The sequence below is a fragment of the Scyliorhinus canicula genome, chromosome 4, assembly GCF_902713615.1.
Source record: "Scyliorhinus canicula chromosome 4, sScyCan1.1, whole genome shotgun sequence".
Lineage (NCBI taxonomy): Eukaryota > Metazoa > Chordata > Chondrichthyes > Carcharhiniformes > Scyliorhinidae > Scyliorhinus > Scyliorhinus canicula.
Genome location: NC_052149.1, coordinates 135603525 through 135628776, shown reverse-complemented (window position 1 = coordinate 135628776; position 25252 = coordinate 135603525). Strand labels below are relative to the sequence as shown.

The 25252-nt window shown below is 46.5% G+C and overlaps 1 protein-coding gene across 1 annotated transcript in view; it reads right to left on the bottom strand.

Moving 5' to 3' along the window:
- LOC119965026 (ran-binding protein 17-like) overlaps positions 1-25252 on the bottom strand; it is a 1262848-nt gene that overhangs the window by 967624 nt on the left and 269972 nt on the right. Inside the window, exon 8 of the mRNA XM_038795235.1 lies at positions 15696-15769. Within this exon, the coding sequence (XP_038651163.1) occupies positions 15696-15769 (74 nt within the window). The remainder of the gene's footprint in view (positions 1-15695; positions 15770-25252) is intronic.

The following is a 25252-nucleotide window of genomic DNA, read 5'->3' as shown; positions in this document are numbered from 1 at the left end:
TTCTAACAGGACTAGGTAGGGTAGATGCAAGAAGGATGCTCCCGCCGGTGAGGGTGTCCAGAACCAGGGATCACAGTCTGAGGATACACGGTAGACCATTTAGGACAGAGATGAGGAGAAAATTTCTTCACCCAGAGAATGGTGAGCCTGTGGAATTTACCACAGGAAGTAATTAAGGTAAAAACATTTTAGGCGGGATTTTCTGTCAGCTGACGCCAGAATCAGGAAACGCAATTGGGTGGAGAATCGGTTCCGATGTCGAAATAGTAGCCAGGTTCACGCCAAATAAGAATTCTCTGTCGCCTCGACAGTGGCTTCAATGCATAACAGAACGCAGGTACAGTGAACGCGGTTGGCATGTCATTAGCGGGTCTGACCCAGTATTCTCCGGGGTCTCCGCGATTCTCCGCCTCCAATGGATCAAGTTCCTGAAGGCGAGTTTCAATTGGGCGGCACGGGAGCACGGTGGTTAGCATTGTTGCTTCACAGTTCCAGGGTCCCAGATTTGATTCCTGGATTGGGTCACTGTCTGCGCAGAGTCTGCACGTTCTCCCTGTGTTTGCGTGGGTTTCCTCCGGGTGCTCCAGTTTCCTCCCACAAGTCCTGAAAGACGTGCTCCTGGGTAACTTGGACATTCTGAATTCTCCCCCTGTGCACCTGAACAGGTGCCGGAATTTGGCGACTCGGGGCTTTTCAAGGTAACTTCATTGCAGTGTTAATGTAAGCCTACTTGTGACAATAAAAATTATTATTATTGTGCTTTTAAAAGTTGTGAAAGCGGCATCATGGCTGATGGAGGAGACAGAGGAGGTCGGTCATGGAGAGGTGCAACCGTGGGCTGCCGGACCAGACACAGGCCGGGCTGGCTGGTGTGGGGGCAGAGGCCCTGCTAGGGCCAGGGACCGGGGGGAAGGGGGGGGGGGATGATGGGGCCATGGGACCCCCTATGGGACTGGTGCGTTATCCAGGTAGACCACCATTGCCACGGCCTGCAAGGCAGCCATCTTGCTGCATACTGTAAGTAATAATTGGAAGGAAGAATGTACTTTGGAATAAAATACACAGAGTAAAGTAAACATATAAAATTATAGGAAAAGGAACATGAGGGAATATCAGAGTGCTTGTAAAAGCTTGAAAAATGGCATGCACACAGCAGGTCAAAAGTGTGATAAAATTTGAGAAAGGATAGCGGGCATAGGAAAAGATCATTAAGAAAGTTGCAGTTTTTAAAATAGACAGGAAATAGCTATCAATTATTTTTAGACGTGCAACGGGTTTTTGGAACCTTTGAGAAAAAGAGGGACCAATAATATTGGAGACATTGCAAACTCGAACAATGAGAATCTTGGGCAAGGTGTTAAACGGCTTAAAGTTAGCAGGCATGGCAGAGGAAGTTTACAAAAAATGGGAATGGCTGAAATAGACAAGGATAGACACAGCTTAATGGTTTTTTAGACTTTGAGCAGAATGCACCACCTGCTTTTGAAATGTACGGCAGTCTTGGGTATGGTGCAAATTTGCGGTTTTAACTGGAAAACATCTATTTTGTTAAATATGAGACAATGCTTTGTAATTAACATGCGTTGGAGAGATGAATTAAAATGTATAAAATCTCAGAACGCCAGTGGCAAAAGGCAGAGAGAGAGAGAAAGGGGGAAGAGATAGGCCGAGCCATTCGGTTCAAATTTATTCTTAGATCGATTCGAATCAGCTCATCAGTCCATGGGAATCGGAAGACGCTGGAAGACCGAAGAGTAAGAACAACCACAAGCTATCAGGACAGAAGAAAAATCATGAAATAAAGCTCCTTAAGTCTAATCAACTGAAAGAGACTTTTAAATACGAAGTAATTAAGATTTTGTAAATGCAAATAAAAATAAGTGTGATTTTAAATTTAAACCTTAAGTAGTGGTTTATTTTAAATCTAAATCTGAAATAGTGGTTTATTAGAAATCTAAACCTGAAATAGTGGTTTACTCAGAATCATAGAAATCATAGAATTTACAGTGCAGAAGGAGGCCATTCGGCCCATCGAGTCTGCACCGGCTCTTGGAAAGAGCACCCTACCCAAGGTCAACACCTCCACTCCCCATTTCAACCCCAGCTCCGATTCCATCCCCACACAACTCCTCTCCCAGACGGGTTGGGAATTTCACTAACATCCCTTCCTAAGAAGACTCACCTGTACATCCTCAACAGATCCAGGCCCTTAAATGACATTGGGTGGTAAGTGAATCAGAATTCTTCCTTGTAGATTTGGGATCCCATTAAAACTGAAAATATAGTTTGAAATAGATTAGTTCCCATCTGTTATCAGCAAGGAAGTCTAAGGGATAGAAGACCTTAGAGTGGCCAACTAGGTAAGAAGTTATAGGATATAGTAATTTAGAAAGGATTAATATCATTCGTCTTAACGGTAGTTGACCATAAAAATATAGTACCCCACCGACACCAGCTTGGCCTTGGTTCTGCAGAGTGATACCGGCTGGATAGGTGCCCCCAACCCCCACATCACCCTCCACCATACAACTACCGCCCCCACTGCTGCCACCCACCTGTGGGGCATCAGGCGGTCTACCCAAGGACAACGCGCATTGTAGCCCCTATGGGGGCGCTGAGCGCAGGCCACAGAGTGCAACGTTTGCAACAGCAGCGGCAACTGACGTACCCATGGCAACAGCAACGGGTGCCAGGACCAGAGGTCACCCACAATACTGGGCACTGAAAGGGCCTCGAAGTGCAAAGAGAATGGGGGAGGGGGATATATGGAGGCATGGTTCGCAATGCAGCCGGGGCCACTCTGTAGCCCATTGAACCTAGTTGGGTACGGGGGTACATTATGCAAAGAGGTCGGCCTTTAACCGCCTACAGACACTGGAGATTGGAATACGACCAGCATTGGTAGTCTTCCTCCATGTCGCCGTAGCCTTGGGGGATGCCCTGCGGCTGTAGAAACTCGAGCTGCTCAAGGAGAGGAAGTTGCAGCAGCAGAGCGTGCAGCAGCGAAGAATGCAGCAGCGGAACAGGAGGCAGGCAGTCAGGATGGAGAGACGGCCACCCAACAGACCTAGGAGGAGAAGGTGCAAAGGAGGCACTGCATGAGGCCTTCTGTGTACGAGCACACTTATCATTCAAGGACCTGCCAGACTGGGCATGCTGTCGAAGACCCCTGCTGAGCAGGGAGACAGTGTGACGTATCGGCCAGATCATGGCGTACCTGGCACCGCGGGGGAACGTGGTTGGACACCCGCTTCCGGTGGCTGACAAGGTGACGGTCACCCTGAATTATTACACCACGGGGTCCTTCCAGGCGCCAATTCGGACCTGTCCGGGATCTCACAGAGCTCGGTGCACAGGTGCATCCGCGCCATAACGTAAGCCGGAAATGCTCGTTCGGCACATCCATTTCAATGTAGACTGAACCCACCAGGATGCCCGGGGCAGCGGGGCTCACCACCATTGCCAAGATGCCCCATGTACAGGGAGTGATTGACGGAATGCATGTTACCCCACGGGCACCTGCAGATGACAGGCTGCTCTACACAAACCAAAAGAGGTTCCACTTGACGAACGTGCAGCTAAGAAGTGACCATCAGCTGCAGATCACGCATGTCTGCACCCAATACCCGGGCGGTGTGCACGAGGCCTTCATCCTGGCACACGCTACAATCCCTGACATAACAAAGAACAAAGAAAAGTACAGCACAGGAACAGGCCCTTCGGCCCTCCAAGCCTGTGCCGACCATGCTGCCAGACTAAACTACAATCTTCTACACTTCCTGGATCCGTATCCCTCTATTCCCATCCTATTCATGTATTTGTCAAGATGCCCCTTAAATGTCACTATCGTCCCTGCTTCCACCACCTCCTCCGGCAGCGAGTTCCAGGCAGTTCTCTGTGTAAAAGAACTTGCCTCATACATCTACACTAAAGCTTGCCCCTCGCACCTTAAACCTATGCCCCCTAGTAATTGACCCCGCTACCCTGGGAAAAAGCCTCTGACTATCCAGTCTGTCTGTGCCCCTCATAATTTTGTAGACCTCTATCAGGTCACCCCCTCAACCTCCGTCGATCCAGTGAGAACAAACCGAGTTTATTCAACTGCTCCTCATCGCTAATGCCCTCCATACCAGGCAACATCCTGGTAAATCTCTTCTGCACACTCTCTAAATCCTGCACATCCTTCTGGTAGTGTGGCGATCAGAATTGAACACAATACTCCAAGTGTGGCCTAACTAAGGTTCTATACAGCTGCAACATAACTTGCCAATTTTTATACTCAATGCCCCGGGCACTGAAGGCAAGCATGCCGTATGCCTTCGTGACTACCTTCTCCACCTGTGTTGCCCCTTTCAGTGACCTGTGGACCTGTACACCTAGATCTCTCTGACTTTCAATTCTCTTCAAGGTTCTATCATTCACTGTATATTCCCAACCTGCATTAGACCTTCCAAAATGCATTACCTCACATTTGTCCGGATTAAACTCCATCTGCCATCTCTCCTCCCAGTTCCCCAAACAATCTAAATCCTGCTGTATCCTCTGACAGTCCTCATTGCTATCCGCATTTCCGCCAACTTTTGTGTCGTCTGCAAACGTACTAATCAGACCAGTTACATTTTCCTCCAAATCATTTATATATACTACGAACAGCAAAAGTCCCAGCACTGATCCCTGAGGAACACCGCTAGTCACAGCCCTCCAATTAGAAAAGCACCCTTCCATTGCTACTCTCCGCCTTCTATGACCTAGCCAGTTCTGTATCCACCTTGCCAGCTCACCCTGATCCCGTGTGACTTCACCTTTTATACCAGTCTACCATGAGGGACCTTGTCAAAGCCCTTACTGAAGTCCATATAGACAACATCCACTGCCCTACCTGCATCAATCATCTTTGTGACCTCTTCAAAAAACTCTATCAAGTTAGTGAGACACGACCTCCCCTTCACAAAACCATGCTGCCACTCACTAATACGTCCATTTGCTTCCAAATGGGAGTAGATTCTGTCTCGAAGAATTCTCTCCAGTAATTTCCATACCACTGACATAAGGCTCACCGCCCTGCAGTTTCCTGGATTATCCTTGCTACCCTTCTTAAACAAAGGGAAAACATTGGCTATTCTCCAATCCTCTGGGACATCACCTGAAGACAGTGAGGATCTAAAGATTTCTGTCAAGGCCTCAGAAATTTCCTCTCCAGCCTCCTTCAGTATTCTGGGATAGATTCCATCAGGCCCTGGGGACTTATCCACCATAATATTTTTCAAGACGCCCGACACCTTGTCTTTTTGGATCTCAATGTGACCCAGGCTATCTACACACCCTTCGCCAGACTCAACATCCACCAATTCCTTCTCTTTGGTGAATACTGATGCAAAGTATTCATTTAGTACCTCGCCCATTTCCTCTGGCTCCACACATAGATTCCCTTGCCTGTCCTTCAGTGGGCCAACCCTTTCCCTGGATACCCTCTTGCTTTTTATGTACATGTAAAAAGCCTTGGGATTTTCCTTCACCCTATTTGCCAATGATTTTTCGTGACCTCTTCTAGCGCTCCTGACTCTTTGCTTAAGTTCCTTCCTACTTTCCTTATATTCCACACAGGCTTCGTCTGTTCCCAGCCTTCTAGCCCTGACAAATGCCTCCTTTCAAAGGCCTACAATATCTCTCGTTATCCAAGGCTCCTGAAATTTGCCGTATTTATTCTTCTTCCTCACAGGAACATGGCGGTCCTGAATTCCTTTCAACTGAAACTTGAAAGCCTCCCACATGTCAGATGTTGATTTACCCTTAAACATCTGCGCCCAATCTAGGTTCTTCAGTTCTCGCCTAATATTGTTATAATTAGCCTTCCCCCAATTTAGCACATTCACTCTAGGACCACTCTTATCCTTGTCCACCAGCACTTTAAAACTTACTGAATTGTGGTCACTGTTCCCGAAATGCTCCCCTACTGAAACTTTTACCACCTGGCCGGGCTCATTCCCCAATACCAGGTCCAGTACAGTCCCTTCCCTAGTTGGACTGTCTACATATTGTTTTAAGAAGCCCTCCTGGATGCTTCTTACAAACTCTGCCCCGTCCAAGCCCCTAGCACGAAGTGAGTCCCAGTCAATATTGGGGAAGTTGAAGTCTCCCATCACAACAACCCTGTTGTTTTTACTCTTTTCCAAAATCTGTCTACCTATCTGCTCCTCTATCTCCCGCTGGCTGTTGGGAGGCCTGTAGGAAACCCCCAACATTGTGACTGTACTCTTCTTATTCCTGATCTCTACTCATATAGCCTCGCTGCCCTCTGAGGTGTCCTCCCGTAGTACAGCTGTGATATTCTCCCTAACCAGTCCACCCCTTTTACATCCCCCTCTATCCCGCCTGAAACATCTAAATCCTGGAACATTTAGCTGCCAATCCTGTCCCTCCATCAACCAGGTCTCTGCAATGGCAACAACATCAAAGTTCCAAGTACTAATCCAAGCTCTAAGTTCATCTGCTTTACCCGTAATACTTCTTGCATTAAAACATATGCACTTCAGGCCACCAGACCCGCCGTGTTCAGCAACATCTCCCTGTCTGCTCTGCCTCAGGGCCATACTGGCCCTATTCCCTTGATTTCCCTCAATGCTTTCATCTTCTGACCTATTGCTCCGGTAACCACCCCCCTGCCATACTAGTTTAAACCCTCCCGTGTGACACTAGCAAACCTCGCGGCCAGGATATTTATGCCTATCCAGTTTATATGCAACCCGTCCTTCTTATACAGGTCACACCTGTCCTGGAAGAGCTCCCAGATAACGGAAACCCGTTCGGAGACATCCTGGACCTTGGCACCAGGGAGGCAACATACCATCCTGGAGTCTCTTTCACGTCCATAGAAGCGCCTATCTGTGCCCCTGACTATAGTGTCTCCTATGACTATTGCTCTTCTGCGCTTTGAACCTCCATTCTGAACATCAGAGCCAGCCGTGTTGCCACTGCTCTGGCTGCTGCTGTTTTCCCCTGATAGGCTGTCCCCCCGACAGTATCCATAGGGGTATATCTGTTCGAGAGGGGGACAACCACAGGGGATTCCTGCACTGACTACCTGCCCTTTCTGGTGGTCACCCATTTCTCTGCTTGCACCTTGGGTGTGACCACATTTATATAACTGCTATGACGCTTTCCGCCACCTGCATGCTCCTAAGTGCATCCAACTGCTGCTCCAACCGACCCATGCGGTCTGTAAGGAGCTCCAGTTGGGTGCACTTTCTGCAGGTGAAGCCATCCGGGACGTTGGAAGCTTCCCGGACCTGCCACATCTCACAGTCAGAGCACTGCACCCGTCTAATTGACATTGCGTCAATTAATTAGTAAATTAAATTTAAAAGTTTTTTAAAAAGTTACTGTTAACTATATGTTTCCTAGCACTAGACTTCTACTATAAATGTGAAAGCTAAATACAGTACTCTCCAATCTCTGGCTTAGATACCCCTCTAAATTATAATTAAGTAATAAGTAATTATGTTTAATTAGTTTAACAATGCTTAATTTTTAAATTTAGTGTAGCTTCCCAACCAGCCAATCAGGTCACAGCTTTACTGTGATGTCACTTCAGTCCCCCCCCCCCCATCCCCGACACAATTTGAAAAGGAAATAAAAATAACTAAAAAATCACTTACCTTCCCAGGTTCCCAGATGCTCTCTAGTTCTCTCCCTGCAGATTAAAAGTTACAGGCCAGAAAAAAGAGAGAGAACAAAACAGTCGGGGAAAAAGCACCTTCTCCCACTCTGCACTGAATTACCTCACTGCACCAAATTACCAAGTTACAAATTCCCACTCTGGATGTGCCTCACTCCGGTTGTGTCTCCTTGACTTGCGCAAAGCTTACTGAGTGCACTTTCTGTCTGTCTTTTATACAGACCTCAGCTAACCAGGGTGACTCATACTACTTAAGCTTCAAAGAGAAGAATACAATGTGCACCTTTGTTCACCTATGATGCCGGCGTTGGACTGGGGTGAGCACAGTAAGAAGTCTTACAACACCAGGTTAAAGTCCAACAGGTTTGTTTCAAACACTAGCTTTCGGAGCACTGTTCCTTCCTTAGGTGAATGAAGAGGTATGTTCCAGAAACATGTATGGACAAAGTCAAAGATGCTCTGGAGTGTCGATGCTTCCCATCCGAGTTGGTCTCGCCCTCATCACTGGTCACACACAGGGCTCAAATTTGGTACTGGCTAGCACTGGGGGACACCAGATGGACCTGCCCCATCACCAGCAGGTCCTACACAACACAAGACAAGATGCATGATTAGACCGCAAGTCGGGGGGTTGAGTGGGGTTGGTGGGTATGAGGGTGATGTGGGGGTGAGAGTGGGGATGAGAGATGGGGTGAGGGTGGGGGTGAGGGTAGAGGTGAGGGTAGGGGTGAGGGTGGGGGTGAAGATGGTTGTGGGGGTGAGGGTGTCGGATGAGGGTGTGGGTTGAAGGTGGTGTGGGGGTGAGGGTGGTGTGAGGGTGAGGGTGGGTGTGTGAGTGGTGTGGGGATAAGGGTGGGGGTGGGAGTGTGACGGTCAGGATGGTGTTGTGGGAGGGTGGTTGACACGTGTCATGGGTCTCATTTCCTCGTCCGCAGCTGACTTCCACCCCGGCAACTTCCCGTTCTTCTGGCCTGCCAACCAAGTACAGGGCCCGCTGCTTACAGCCACCTTGTTGGCCGGGATGGTGTGTGTGGGGAGTGTAACCTGTATATGCTGCTGCAACGTGTCAGCCTTCTGAGTGACAATCGCGAATCTGGTGAATCCGGCTTCGTTTCTCATTGGAATCGATTGTGTTCCATGTGATGCTGGTGCAAGCCCCTTAACAGTTGCTGAATCGGTCCAGGTGCTGCTCCAGTTTTGCTGGCGTGGAAGTCTACTTAGTCTCAGAAATGGAGAATCCAGCCGTGTATGTTTTCAAGAAGCAGTTAGATATGGCATTTGGGGAAAAGGGTCAACGGATATGGGTTAAAGGCGGAATTAGGCTACTGAGTTGGATGATCAGCTATGATCATAATGAATGGAAGAGCAGGCTCGTAGGGCCAAACGGCCTCCTCCTATCTTTTATGTTTCTATGACATCAAGTTGAGAACATTTGTCCATCACTTCTCAAACTAGCAGAGAATTAACTCTTGCCTGCTAACAACTGAAGATCTACAGGACTTGGGAATTACAAATTTTAAGTTTGAATTGTCAGGTATGTTCAGATTAATTGATCCATTTTGCCATAAGCAGAATGGATCTTTTGTATTTTACTTTATAGGTAATTCAAGTGGAACAAGATTTGGAGTAGATTCAAGAATTTATTGAGAATTTGTAGACTCTCAATATTGCAGCAATAGTCGACCTAATGAAAGGAGAGCTGGCATCTGGTGAGAAGTTACAAAAGACAGAATAAATGGAGGAGTGAGAGGTCACATGCACTAGTCTTAAACAAGTCCTAGCAACAGTGTCGGCATTATGGCTGCCAGATTTAGCTTGCTCCCTTCCACATATACAGCCATAATAATGAGAATTACTATATTACCATAGTGACCTCCAGCCTAACACTCTAACAAGCAATCCACAATTGCTGCTGAATGTAGAAAATCCATACAGAACAACCCTTAGTCCATATTCTGAAGATGGGACAATTGAAAACGGTCTCAGATGCTGGAAGGGCTCAAGGGAGTGTCTATCATTTAAATGGGCAGATTACAGTAGTTAAGGATGAGGGAAACAGCCCAGTGGTATATATGAACATTCAGGAAAAGGAACATGCATGTGATGTGCAGATGGGAGTTGAGGAAGTGAATAGGGTAACAGAAGAGTCTTAGAGGAGGCAAAAAGGGACTCTGTCGACAGGTTATGGCAGAATGAATGCAGAACCAAGAACACGATGGGCGACTGGTGAACAAGGTGGGTGGGATGACATTCAATTGGAATCTATTTGACGGGTATGAGAACAAAAAAAAACCTGACATTTAAAGGGATTTTGAGAAGGCAATTTAAGAAAAAATGTACACAGTTTAGGTAGTTTCCATGGATACAAGGACCAAGTTTCTTTTGGAGCAGAGATGAAATCGACATTAATGGAAATCTGAAAGCCAACAACCCTGTTTGAATTTGGGACAATTCTGGGATGTGACAAAGCATTGCAATTTAGCGAATTAGCTTAAAAAAATGTCACTTCAGACAAAGAACAAGCAATTAAAATATGCTGCTGCCTTGAATCAAATAAATGTTTTAAAGATGTTATGAACATATTTGAATGGACTGTAAAATTCTCCAGGGCTTGTGATTGGGATAGGATTAAATAATTGAGAGTAGATGATAGAGACAGGAAATCAAAACAGCAAATGGGAATTGGTATATTGGGTACAATTCAATGGAATGTTTCAATCTGGCATTGATATATATAAATCATATATGTTTATAATGTCTAGAAGAGGGGAGCAAATTGATAAACGTTCTCTTGGTAATGCTTGCGTCCTTGTAAATGTTTTTACTTAAGAGAAAAAAATGTTTGATAATCTGGCCACCCCCCCCAAGCCATTTAGATCATATGTGAAGAATCATAGAATTTACAGTGCAGGAGGCCATTCAGTTCGAGTCTGCATCAGGCCTTGGAAAGAGCACACTACCTCAGCCCACAACCTATCCGCATAACCCAGCAACCCCACTTAACCATTTTGGACACTAAGGATAATTTTAGCATGGCCAATTCACCTAACCTGCACATCTTTGGACTGTGGGAGGAAACCGGAGCACCCGGAGAAAACCCACGCAGGCACGGGAAGAACATGCAGTCTCCACACAGACAGTGACCCAAGCCGGGAATCGAACCTAGGATTCAAGAGTTGTGAAGCAACTGTACTAATCACTGTGCTACCATGCTGAGATAAGCAACAACTTTGAGATGTTTTGATAAGATTATAAAGAGTTCAAGAATGTGTGGCATGACATTTGGGGCACTGCAGTGTGCAGATGGGTTACGTGTGAAGAAACTAACATGCAGGACACCAGTTCAAAATAGACCCATTCAAGGGTTTGTTAGTGCTTGCAATTATGCATCAAAGAGCAGTTCTCAGGCATGCACACTACTTTACAAACAATATGACATGAAATAGTTAATGGGACCGATAGAATGGACTTAATGAAATAACACCATTAAGTGATCACAACACTGCCACACACTCCATAGAAAATCTGATTTAAAGAAAATTGAGTTGGATCAACACACTGATACTGTCAAAATGAGCAAAATTTGGATAGGAACAATTAAGGACCTGATAGAAAGTAAACCTGGGTGAGGAGTATCCACAGATAGAGATGAACAGAGAGCTGGATTATGTTACTTTGAATGGTATTGAGTGAGGTGATCTCACCCTGTGAAAACTGGAACCTTATTATAGGTGACTCACAAGTTGAAATAACATTTAATCCACATGGGAAGCAATAAATGAAATTAAGAACATAACAACTGATCAAATTTTGCTTGTTTTAAATTATTTATGAGTTACAATGACATGGGTAAAGCCAGTCTACTACACACACTTACAGGAAGAAACACAGTAAGACACACAGCAGTAGAGTTAGTATGTGGGGCATCAAATGCCCAGGCAATCTCAGCCTCAAGGTAGAGACAAATATTAAATTATTTATGTTAGTTTAGTTAACACTTAATCGAAGTATGTCAACTCAATATGATTTTATACTGAATTCTGGGACACAAGCTCATCCCATGATTCGATCTTAGTATCATGCTCAAAATTGACAAACGGGAAAAAACATATGGCATTAAGGCAATGGTGCGAGACATCATGGTTGAATAATAACTGTTACAAACTATCTACCTCCCTCACAATTAAGTTTGCTATGCTAAGGAAAATAAGTATCAAAAATTTCAGCCTTGTGCATTGAATTATTGCAGTTTAACTTGTGATGTTTAGGGAAGTTTATATTCACACTGCAACCATTTTTGATTTTGTAAGTAGAATAAGTTCTGCAATTAACTTTTGTAATTCTTCAGTTCTTCAAATTACTGAATGTACTATGTTATATTTAGCAGACCAATCACTTTCAAACATTGATATATATTTTATACAGACTTTGGGTTGGATTCTCCGCCCTGCGATGCCGGCAACGCAGACTGCGGGCAGGTGAGGATCAGGCGTGCAGCAAAATCGAGGTCCTCGCCGGGCTGCTTTGCAATGCCGGGGGGAACCTGGGGACCTCGATATAGGGCCGCCTGAATCAGTTCCAATTCAATTTCAGCGGGAGAACATTGGCCCCATTTGTGTAATTTTAAGGAAGTATCAGAGACCTTTAAATAACCTATCCAAAACAAAGGCGACATATTTTTCCCATTCTGAACAAATGGATACACAAACATTATTCTACCATAGTGAAAAATAACAGAAACAAACTATAATGAGACGTATGATCCTACAAGTAATTGATATCTTAGAAGGCTTGTCAAGGAATATGGGATCCCTGAATTGATTCGGTTTAGTTTACTTGCTTTGGCACAATGAAGGGAACTATGGGAACTGTCATGTGAGAGTACCTTTAAGAAATGGGTGTTTACTACTGCAGTGATGTCAGACAGTGGGTGGAGCTGGGCTGTCTGTCAGCTTTTTACTTTTGTTTTAGGTTGTTTGCTGCAGGGTGTGTTTCAGTTTTGTTTTCAGAGCTGGATAGCTGCAGTCACAGCCAGAAGGTGCATTAGCGTCTCTCTCTAACCTAAAGACTGTAAATCGATCCTGGTGATTTAAAACTAATAACTGTAGTGACTTTAACCTGATGTGCTTCTGGTAAAAGGTGTTTTAAGTCTTATGGATGTGAAAAGAAAGCTTAAAGGATTACTTAGTGTTGTATTCTTTGGGGGTTGTATTTGAATTAATGGTCACTAAGATGTTCACTGTACGTTTTAAAAAGGTTAACTTGAGTTCATAGAATAAACATTGTTTTGCTTTAAAAAATACTTTTCCATTTCTGCTCTACCACGCCTGTAGAGTGGGCTGTGTGCTCCCTATACCACAATCTAGTAAAACGTTGTGCGTCAGGTGAACTCCATGATACACTTTGGAGTTCTCTAAACCCTGGCCCAGAACTTATATCAAGAGATGACCATCACCCTCAAGAAACCAGTTAGACTAATCACAGATTGATCACAGACACCTAAGCCAATTAAGAATTTGTCTTGCCTCATTTAGGCCAATTAGAATGCAATAGCATCATTGACCACACTGGGGGATGTGGCTTGGGATTAGTTAAGAAACAGCAGCTTTCACTGACCGAGTTGTGCATTGAGTATGGAACTGATGTTTTGTTTGTAGTGCTTGCTCTTCAGCAGGGAGAGGTTAGGGATGAGGAAATTTCAACATAAAATTGGCCTGTTTGGGTAACACAAAAATCTAAAGGGAGGACTGAAAGGGTTAAAAATCAACAGGCTCACACAGGCTGCTGTTTGCTAGCTGGTAAATTCGTAAAGACTGAAAACTAGTGATGAAAAACCAATTGCATCAACTAAGACAAACTACAGATAAAATGATAGAATCCCTACAATGTAGAAGGATGCTATTTGGCCCATCAAGTCTGCACTGAGACTCTGAAAGACCACCCTACTCAGAACCACACCCTGTCCTATTCCTGTAACCCCACCTGCACATCTTCAGACACCAAGGGGCAATTTGTAGCATAGCCAATCCACCTATCCTGCACATCTTCAGACTATCGGAGGAAAGAGGAACACCCGCAGGAAACCCACACAGGCACAGGAGAACATGCAACCTCCACACAATGATCCAAGGCTGGAATTGAACTTGGGTCCCTGGCACTATGAGGCAGCAGTGCTAGCCACTGTGCCATCCACAAGGACCCTTGATATATTAATTACATATTAATTACAATGTGGAGATGCTGGCGTTGGACTAGGGTGTGCACAGTAAGAAGTCTTACAACACCAGGTTAAAGCCCAACAGGTTTATTTGGAATCATTAGCTTTCGGAGCACAGCTCCTTCATCAGGTGAGTCATTAATTATAGAGAGGCAGGAGTCACACAGTTTGCACACAAAAAATTAAACTCATCATTATGCAGCTGCAACTCGTATGCTTTACAGAAACACTGGACAATGGAAGAGGAGTATGATGAATCCCGGCTCAGATCTATCTTTGTCTTCCTCTTGTCTAGCAGTTAACAGATAAGTAGGGACACACATGCTTGGCAATATTATAATTCAATATATGAGCCCCGATTATGATGGGTAATTATATTCATATTATACCTTATGTAATCCTAGTGATTAATTGTGAATGGATGTAGATAACTTCTAAACAAATGTATACTTTTGATTGGTGTTTGTTAATTCCTTGAAATAAAAGCAAAGAAATAGGGCACGATTTAACGAGGAAAAAAAAGAGTCCCCTTTTGGGCGTGAATAGCGGGCCGTTTTCCTGACATCTGCAGCACCGACAATGACCCCATTATCTAACAGGACTCTGCCGTTTTTTTGGCCTCTGCAGGGAACGCCCCGCTAAGGCCGCACTTACCTAATTTCCTGCACTTACGGAAATACCGCCCCGATCTTTGGCCCCAACCTCGACATCCCCCCACTCTTTCCCCCATCCGGGTAACCCCAATGTCCCAACTTGACTCTCAGGGGGTCCTCGAGGCCCCCCATCACCCACCTCTTAAGGGCAGGGCACCCCTGGGCCCAATCCCTGGCATGGGCAACCTGGCATCCGGGCACCTTGACACTGCCAGCCAGACATTCTGGCAGTGCCACTTTCAGCCTCGCTGTGCCAACCAGGCACCCTGGCAGTGGCTAAGTGGCACCGCTAGGGGGCCGAGGTTGCAGCGCCAAAGTATCCAGGTGCCAGTAGGAGTGCCAGGGTACCAGTCTGCCCAAAGCCCTACCAACCAGGGGTCTCCAATGGCCAGGGAGACCTCCACTCAGTGTTACGCCTGGGCCACATTTATGTGGACCAGTGCCAAACTGAGCAAGGTCTCGCAGGCGATAACGTTGTTCCCAGGCTTCGGAAGTGTCCGGCATACACATAGATCCAGATTGCGACATCTTGCACGAGCTTGTTAGATCTCACGAGGTGTTCATAGCATTGCAAATCTCCGGAGAGGATTAAGAGGCTTCATTGCGTTACCAAATGGGACATGACGAGGCCATTAAATCGGCCATAAAGTGTTGTCTGGTCAGTTGGAGAGTGAGGTACACGATAGTCGAATAGGTGTGAAACTCCTGCAACACAAAGTTTATTTCCCTTTTTTTAAATTTCCATGCTGATGAACAGAATATTTTCCTTTCCAAGTACCAGTTTCAGTGTCAGCCACTCCCACATCAGGTAAAGAACTGGCCAGAGTAAATCACCTTATTCCCTACTCCAACAATGTGCCTCAGTCTCAACTGAATAAGCAACCGCCACATCACCACTGTGAAGTGTTTCGTCCTCTGGCAATTCTAAGTTAAGGCTGCCAATTTAGGGTCAAGGGAGAGGTGGTTTTACGCTATGAGTCCATATTTACAAGAAGTTGGATTCTGCATAACAGAGGCCTCTTTTGGCCAACAGGCAGAGAAAATATCCACTGATGTCCCAGAGATAATTAAATACTGCTTAATAAAGTTATATTAGCTAAGCTACAATATGTTTCAGAAATTACAATATAATTCATGTAGCAAGACTTACCAATGGAGAAAGTGAAGGAGGGATGCAGCGATAGAGGTCAAAAAATAGTTGCAAGGTTGACATTTCCAGTAACACTGAAAGAAATTAACAAAGCAAGATATTGTCAAGGGCTGGGATTTAAAACTGACTGAGAACTTAATAAGAATAATTTTATGATGTACAAACCTCTTGATTTGGACAGCAGCAACCAAATGACAACATTTCAGGAAAATAAAATAATATTTATTATAGAATTTTCCACAAAGCAGTAAAGAAAGAAAATAACCTCACAAAATACAGATGTTGACCACACATGCTACAGGTATGTGTTGGATGGTCACACATGGCACAAGTATGTACAGGTTGGTCATACAGCACATGACTATAGCAGAATATGTTTACATCACTCGGCATTCTGGATAATATGATTCCCATCCCCACTCTCCTGCCTTCATCCATAACCCCTGATTCCCTTATTAATCAAGGACCTATATATCTCTATTGTTTTTAAGACATTCAGGCTGCGATTATCTCAAAAAAATTCTAAGTACATTTGTGGTGGGTTTTTCAGGAAGTTTGTCGCCGGCTCTGCCAGTGAGTTTCCCATAGCAATTCAATGATACTTAGCCACTTTTTTTCAGCCCTGGGAGTTTCTCACTGGTTTATCCCACACTTTGAGTTGGTTTTAGCACTGGGGAACTGAACTCAGAGATCGGGCTGCAATTTTGAAAGGGTGCCCAGTCGGTAAGACAGCTTGTGGGTCCCCCACAACCCCCACCCATGGGCAATGTCACCCACTCCTCCCCCCATGTGAGGACACCCTGCTATGGGATCGCAGGTGTGGGGGTCTGTAAGGGGGCCTATGGGACCCCCTAGGCCCCCTTACAGCAATCCCTCCCTTCCAGGACTCCCACCCATCAACCCCCCTACCTCCCAGACACTCCTACGTACCTGACCTACACACCCCCACTCTTCAAAACCCCCCCACCACATCTCAGCCCATGACTCTTGGCAGTGCCAACCTGGCACTTGGGCACCCTTGCACTGCCACACAGGCACCAAGGCAGTGCTTCTGCCAGGTGGCAACATCATTCAGATGCATTCGCACTGCCAGGGTGGCAGTGCCAGGGCCAAGGTGTCCCATTCCAGGGGGAGGGCCGGGGGCCACCCTGGACTGGGGACGACCGCCCAGGAGCCCCCCGATGGCCTTAAGGACCCCCCCCCCCCCCAAGTGCTGTTCCGCCTGGTCCACGTTTGTTTGGACCAGCACTGATCGGCACCCAGCTGCAGCTTCCCTAGGGAGGCCGGTGAATCAATGGAGGTGGAGGCAGCTGGATATCTGGCAGGTAGGTCTTAAGTAGGTTTAAGGCCTACTTCTGTGAGTATCATTTGCTCCCGTCCCTTTTGGGCAGAGCTCCGAGTCCGACATCTCACAGGACTTGGGTAAATCTCAGGAGGTGCGGAGACACTCGGGAGGCCCGCTGGAGGGCTCTTATTTGAGTGCAACACGGCAAGAGAATCACGCCCTCAGTGACTTGGCCTCACAGCCTTCTGCGGCAATTAATTCCACAGATTCACCACCCTCTGATTGAAGAAATTTCTCATCTCTCTTTTGAAGGATCGTCCCTTCAGTCCTTGGCTATGCCCTTGGTCTCTCCCATGAGTGGAAACATCCTCTCCACATCCACACTATCTGGGCTTCGCAGTAATCTGTATGATCCCCCATCATTATCCTCTAAACTCCATCGAGTACTGCCACAGAGTCCTCAACTGCTCCTCATATGACAAGCCCTTCAATCTTGAGAACCTCCTCTGGGCCTTCTCCAATGCAGGCACATCCTTCCTTAATTATAGGGCCCAAAACTGCTCACAATATTCCAAATGGGGTCTGGCCAGAGCCTTATAAGCCTCAGCGGTACATCCCTGCTCTTGTATTCTAGCCCACGTCCACGGACTCTCCTTTGTCTATCATCCTCAAAGAATTCGAATAGATTTTAGGCATGACCACATCTTGACGAAGTAGTGCACTTCCAAGTACTCCACAGTCTTATCCTTAACAATGGATTCTAAAATCTTACCAACTACCAAAGTCAGGCGAACCGGCCTATAATTTCCCATCTTCTACCTCCCTCCATTCTTAAACAGAGGCGTAACATCAGCCATTTTCCAGATCTCTGGGACCCTCCCTGACACCAGTGATTCCTGAAAGATCACCATTAATGCCTCCACAATCTCCTCAGCCATCTCCTTCAAAACCCTGGGGTGTAGTCCATCCCAGGGTGATTTATCAACCTTCAAACCTTTCAGCTTCCCCAGCACCTTCTCCTTAGTGATGGCCACTGCACTCACCTCTGCCCCCTGACTCTTTTGAAGTTCTGGTACGCCATTGGTGTCTTCCACTGACGCCAAGTACCGATTCAATTCCTCTGCCATTTCTTTGTTCCCTATTACTACTTCTCCAGCCTCATTTTTCAGTGGTCCAATGTCTATTCTTGCCTCTCTCTTACTTCTGATTTATAGAAAAGAAACTCTTGCAATCTTTTTGTATATTACCAGCTAGCTTAAACTTCACTCATATTTCATCTTCTCGCCCCACCTTATTGCTTTTCTAGTTGTCCTCTGCTTGTTTTTCAAGGCTTCCCACCAATCCTCGCCATTTTGTATGCTTTTTCTTTTGCTTTTATGCTGTTCCTGACTTTCCTTGTCAGCCATGCATGCCTCGTCCTCCCCTTAGAATGTCTCCTCCTCCTTGGGATGAATTTCTGTCGTGCCTCCCTAATAACCCCCAAAAACTCCTGCCATTGCTGTTCCACTGTCTTCCTTGCTGGGCTCCCCCTTCCAATCAACTCTGACCAACTCCTCCCTCATGTCTTTATAGTTACCCTTATTTAACTGTAATACCGTTGAATCTGATTGCAGCTTCTCCCTTTCAAACTGCAGGGCAAATTCTATCATATTGTAGTCACTGCTCCCTCAGGGTTCCTTCACCTTATGTTCCCAAATCAAGTCTGCCTCACTGCACATCACCAAATCCAGAATTGCCTGTTTGGTAATGGGCTCCACCACAAGCTGCTCCAAAAGACTCACCTTGAAGACATTCCACAAATTGTTTTCTTGGCATCGGCTACCAACCTGATTTTCCCAGGCCACCTGCATATTGAAGTCCCCCATAATTATTGCTTTTCTTAAATGTCTTTCTATCTCCTGATTTATTTTCTGCCCCAGATCATGACTACTTCTCGGGGGGCCTCTACATAACTTCCATCAACGTCCTTTTGCCTTTGTGATTCCTCAACATACCCACACAGATTCTACACCTTCCCACCCTATATCGCTTGTGTGGTTATGACTCTTCGTATCCAAGCATTAGGACATTGCAAACCATGCTTGTGGAGTTTCAATCTGTGTCACTTCTTTGGGCAAAAAGATAACAGGAAATTGTGCCTGTTTCTGTGTGTTTGAATGTAGCTCTCATAAGAACATAAGAACATAAGAACTAGGAGCAGGAGTAGGCCATCTGGCCCCTCGAGCCTGCTCCGCCATTCAATTAGATCATGGCTGATCTTTTGTGGACTCAGCTCCACTTTCCGGCCCGAACACCATAACCCTTAATCCCTTTATTCTTCAACAAACTATCTATCTTTACCTTAAAAACATGTAATGAAGGAGCCTCGACTGCTTCACTGGGCAAGGAATTCCATAGATTCACAACCCTTTGGGTGAAGAAGTTCCTCCTAAACTCAGTCCTAAATCTACTTCCCCTTATTTTGAGGCTATGCCCCTTAGTTCTGCTGTCACCCGCCAGTGGAAATAACCTGCCCGCATCTATCCTATCTATTCCCTTCATAATTTTAAATGTTTCTATAAGATCCCCCCTCATCCTTCTAAATTCCAACAAGTACAGTCCCAGTCTACTCAACCTCTCCTCATAATCCAACCCCTTCAGCTCTGGGATTAACCTAGTGAATCTCCTCTGCACACCCTCCAGCGCCAGTACGTCCTTTCTCAAGTAAGGAGACCAAAACTGAACACAATACTCCAGGTGTGGCCGCACTAACACCTTATACAATTGCAACATAACCTTCCTAGTCTTAAACTCCATCCCTCTAGCTATGAAGGACAAAATTCCATTTGCCTTCTTAATCACCTGTTGCACTTGTAAACCAACCTTCTGTGACTCATGCACTAGCACACCCAAGTCTCTCTGAACAGCGGCATGCTTTAATATTTTATCGGAAATATTCTCAACTGGGTAACTCTCTGGATTACTTGGATAAAGGCAATCCAAAGTGAAAAGACAATGGCCAGGATTCTCCAAAGTCCCGGCCAGGTATAGAGGCCGGCATGAGATTCAGCGACCCTCAGGGGGCCAGCACGGCGCTGGAATGCTGCGCCACCGCCGAAAAGCGGCCCTGCATTGCCGATGCGGGTCCGCGCACGCGGACGACAGCCATCTCTGCGCCGGCGCATACGCATGGTGGCCGTCTCCGTGTCGGAGCAACATGGCGGAGCCTACAGCGGGCCCACACGGAATGAGATAGGCCTCCTCCAGATCGCAGGCACCTGCCAATCGGTAGCCCCCGATCGCGAGCATTGACGCCGTGGAGACCTCTCCCGGAGTCCTCCGCCAGGACGGCCGCCATGGCCGCGGGTCCGAGCTCCCTCTGGGTGTTACCAGGTTGGAACCACAACAGCAGGACTCGGTGGGAATTCAGCCGGTCGACTGCGGAGAATCAGCACAAGGGCCTTTCAGCGGCCCCCGACAGGCGCCGCATCAACGGTGATTGCCGCCGATTCTCCGGTCACCGGAGAATCGCGTCCCGGCTTAGGAGCAGCCTGGCGGGAATTTCCCGCGTCACCGCCGATTCTCCGCCCCGCCAAAGAATCCCAGCCAATATATGACAACAACAATCTCCTCCCTGGTACTCTGTGATGAGCCCCAATACCAAAACTTATGCTTTACTGAAAAGCTATAGCCTGAAACATGTCAGGCAAACGTTTAATTGATATGTATATTTTTCAGTGCAGAAAGCCCAGCAGGTCAATAAGGAGCAGAATTATGAAAAGACAGTCAGGAAACTTTCAAGTAGTCAGAAAATGTCAGAGAATATTATTCAAATTACATGAATAGACATAAAGTCACTGGCCAATTAATCAATCTTTTGCCACAGACAGCAGGATACTGACTGAGTGTCGAAACATTGCATTGTTAATATTTTTGCACTAACTCCAACACGTTAGAGCAAAACAGACTGCTAAAGTTTCATTTGAAAATATATAAATTGGCATATCATTCATACACATAATTTTAAAGGTGCATTCATCTGAATTGGCTTGTATGGTTGGATTTACGAAGGAGCACACTTTCAGTCTGCCTTTATTAGTATAATTCATCCTTTCAACATCTGCTCAGAAGCTAGTCCAGGAGCTGGTATTTTTGCACTAATCTCTATTCAGTGTCATCATGGAAGTGCCCTTGAGTAACACATCCATCAAATAAATGCTGCTCGTCAGCAGGGATTTTTACTTTCCATTCCATCCTCTTGTTGAGAAACAGTGACACCACTGCACTACTGAGCTCACCAGTGTGCCAGACAGTTAGTATCAGCAATTTAGACACAGAATCCTACGGTGCAGGAGGCCATTCAACCAGTCAGGTCTGTGCCGCCTCATTGAAAAAGAATTTTCCAACTAGACCTACTTTCCAGCTTCTTACCATTAATCCTCCAAACTAGTCCTCTTCAAGTATGTTTCCTTTGTCTTTGAAAGTTACTGTGGAATTGGATTTCACCACATGTTCAGGTAGTGCATTCCAGATCTGAATAACCCGCTCTGTGAAGGAATTTCTCCTCACTTCCCCTCTAGTTCCTTTGCCAATTATTTTAAATATATGAGCTCCGTTTACCCTGGCCCACTTCCCAAAGGAAATAGCTTCTTTCTACTTATTTGATCAAAGTTCCTCAGAATCTGAATACCACTTGAATTTCTCGGCTCTAATAATAATCGCTTAATGTCACAAGTAGGCTTCAATGAAATTACTATGTAAAAATCGCTAGTCGCCACATTCCGGCGCCTGTTCGGGGAGGCTGGTACGGGAATTGAACCCGCGCTGCTGGCCTTGTTCTGCATTACAAGTCAGCTTTTAGCCCACTGTGCTAAAACAGCCCCTGTCAATACCCTAAGGCGAACAATTCCGACTTCTTCCAACTCTCCACATAACTGATCCCCTTCTTCTTCGAAATCCACCCTGTTCAACCTTCTCGGTACCCTCTGCAGGGTAGTGACATCCTTCTTAAAGTGTGCAATATTCCATAATATGATATTCCAGTTAAGGACTGTGGTAAAATGGCCAACGGCCTGAATCTTAGACTCGATACAGAATTGGACACTTTAAATTAAGAATTGGACACAAGTTAAAACCACAACCAGGGTCAGGTCTGATGGGAAGTCAAACAGTCAAATTTGAATATACTAGACACAGACAGACAACCGGGGCAAGTCTGGGCCTGAGCTGGAAACAGGAGATCAGAAGATAATCGGCCCCATTCAAATGGATCGATTACTATGGATTGCCCACATGAAGCCACACTTTCTGGCACCAAGAGTTCCCGCTGTTACCTTATATGGGATAAGGATATGTGCAGACAATGCACCCGAGGATGGACCCCTGGGGGAATTCCTGCTGTCTTGCAGAGTTCCAATCGGCAACTCCATTGGGTTTTGCAACAAGAAATGGCCCAAGGGTATAATTGCCCAAAATCGGATCTGGGATCTGAAGGGCAGAATTGTTGGGACCATGCCCATAAAGAGTTGGGTAAGAAGTCTTACAACACCAGGTTAAAGTCCAACAGGTTTGTATCAAACACGAGCTTTCGGAGCACGGCTCCTTCTTCACCTGAAGAAGGAGCCGTGCTCCGAAAGCTCGTGTTTGATACAAACCTGTTGGACTTTAACCTGGTGTTGTAAGACTTCTTACTGTGCTCACCCCAGTCCAACGCCGGCATCTCCACATCATGGCATAAAGAGTTGAGCAGACGGGGTTCCAAGTAAAGCGATAGTGATTGCGATCGCCAGTTCTATGGAGCAGCTCTGTGGGAGAAAGTTTAAAATGTAAAAAGCAATTGGATGACATTAGGGAGCAGATAGAGAATCTAAAAAGCGAGTTAGAGGTACGACAGTAGAGGAACCAAGCCAGCCCTCTACATATGAGCCAGTTCCAGGCTCAATGCAAGAAGGCGCATCAAAAGGATCAGTGCGCGATCCGGGATTGAGGCGCAGCACAACAAATAGCAGAGGAATTAACAGAGAATTGAAGCAATCTGCAGGCTGCAGTAAAGGTCCTGCACAAGGCAGGGAAAGAAAATAGAGTCCGTGCAGCAAACCATTTAGAGAGATTAGAAAATTAAAATCACAATTGTCCATAAAAAAGGGATAACATGGATCTTCACACCAGAATCAGGGGATAGTGACCGAGGGGCAGAGTGGGAAGATAGAGGAGTAAGCCCGTGAATATGCCAATTCTGATAATGGGTGGGAATCCTGATGGAACTGTCAGCGTGCCAGGAAATTACCCAGCCCCTATGAACTTGCTCACCACTAGCCGGCAAGACGGCCAGATTGCTCACGTCATATATGTACTCGGAGAAACAACGTAGCACAATGACTGACATCGGTCAAACAGTTGAGAGGCGCAATTTGACAATGATGTTGGGCCCGACGCAGATCCAGGCGCAACGGTTGAATCGTAGGGGGTGTTGCGAAATCGGGACCGGTTCACGATCTAACCGGCCCGCTCCCTTCGGCGGGTTCCTCATTCCACCCAGATGTGGTGATACATAAATTTGTACCAGTTATGGGCAATCTGCACCTTATTACTGAGATGTAACTGCATTCGAACAACCTCCCAAAAACTATCTGGCTCCCCAGCGAGAGGTCACGCGGGTGCCATTTAGTGCTGCTCCTCATAAACATGGACCAGGGGTAACGGTACCTTTAGGGGTCTCCCAGGCCATTGGACACCCAGGGACAGGATAGGGTGGCACCATGGTTCTCCCTCTGGCACCCAGGCACTGCCATGTTGGCATCCCCACCGAGCCTGGGTGTCACTATCATGGTGGCAGTGCCATTGTGCACAGGTGCCAGGGTGCCACTGCCAAGGGCCAGGGCCTGAGAGGGGCCATGCACATGAAACGGGAAGGATGAGTGGAGGTTATGAAGGTTAGCAGGGTGGTTGAAGGGCAGGTATGAAGGGGTCTCCTAAAGGTTGCGGGGAGGGGGGTGAAGGGGAAGGGGCCATGAAGCGGGGTGAGGAGGCCTGAAAAGGGAGTGACCCTCAGTGACACCATAGCAGAGTATCCTTAATTGGGGAGGTGTGGGATGATGCCCATGTATGCAGGGGTGACACTGCCCTTGGGTGGGGGGTGTGGGGGACCCTCAAGCTCACTTAGAGATCAGTGCAGCCTCCCTGGGGATCCAAACGCATTCTTGGAGAATACAAACCACCAGAGAATTTTGCACAGGTTAGATGATGTCGAGGAAGTGAAACTGATATTAAGCCTTGAGCCTTGAGTTCTTGAGCCTAACGATACGTTCCGCCTGACCCAATCTCCAAAATGTAGCCTGGAGAACATTAGAAGAAATGAAGGCAGCAATTTTGACTGCAGTAGGATATGATAGAGGGGACCCAGAGGACGACCTCAATACGTATAGTCAAAAAAAAAATGGAACACCTGACGGCATATGCCTGACGCTTGTGGACACAACTGATAGCAGGTTTTGGGAGGTTAGGCCGAGCCCAGTTGAACGTGCACAACTGATCCACCAGGATCCGAACGCTTTTCTTGCATGGCACCGAAGGGAGTCGGAAAGCATGTGAGAATTTTGACTCAGCTGATGGCACACGTGACGAGGCATTGATGATCTGGAGAATGACCTGCATCTGGGAGAAGGAGGTCCAGGAGGTAGATCAGCCCAAATTCACGAGAGCTGGGAAACTTTGCCCCGTTCGAAGAAATTCGAACCCCGGCCCGGTGTGGTGGAACGAGGTTTTGGGGGGTTGGGGGGCACAACAATAGGGGAGGTAACTACAGAGGGTTCCCAGCCCCAAATGCTCCTCCCACCCCTAGCAGCAGAGATCAGCTTGAGGGGACCCCAGGTATTCAGCTTGGCTGGGATGGTGTTAAAATTGCGACCAGACAAGCTACTGTGCTAAAACTGTAGGGCACCCGCCAACAGCCACAAACACATGAGCACTTCCACGAACAAAGATCACTTCCCATACACTGGAAAGACCCACCCGATAGGCAACAATCCATACAGCCCGTAACCCAGCTAGACATACGGAGAGTGTGCCTCACTGACTTGAATGTATTAACACCATGTGAGATAGTGTATGGAGACCCCTGGTACAATGCGAGTTAGGAGGCCGTCCGTTGATTTCCTGTGGGACAGAGGAAGATCCCGCAATACCTTTAATACATCCTGTGACTTGGATAACACGTGGCGTACCCATAAGAAGATCATGCTAAGTGGCTTGAGAGGACACCTACAGGAAGAGTCTGAGATGAGCTTTGCGCATA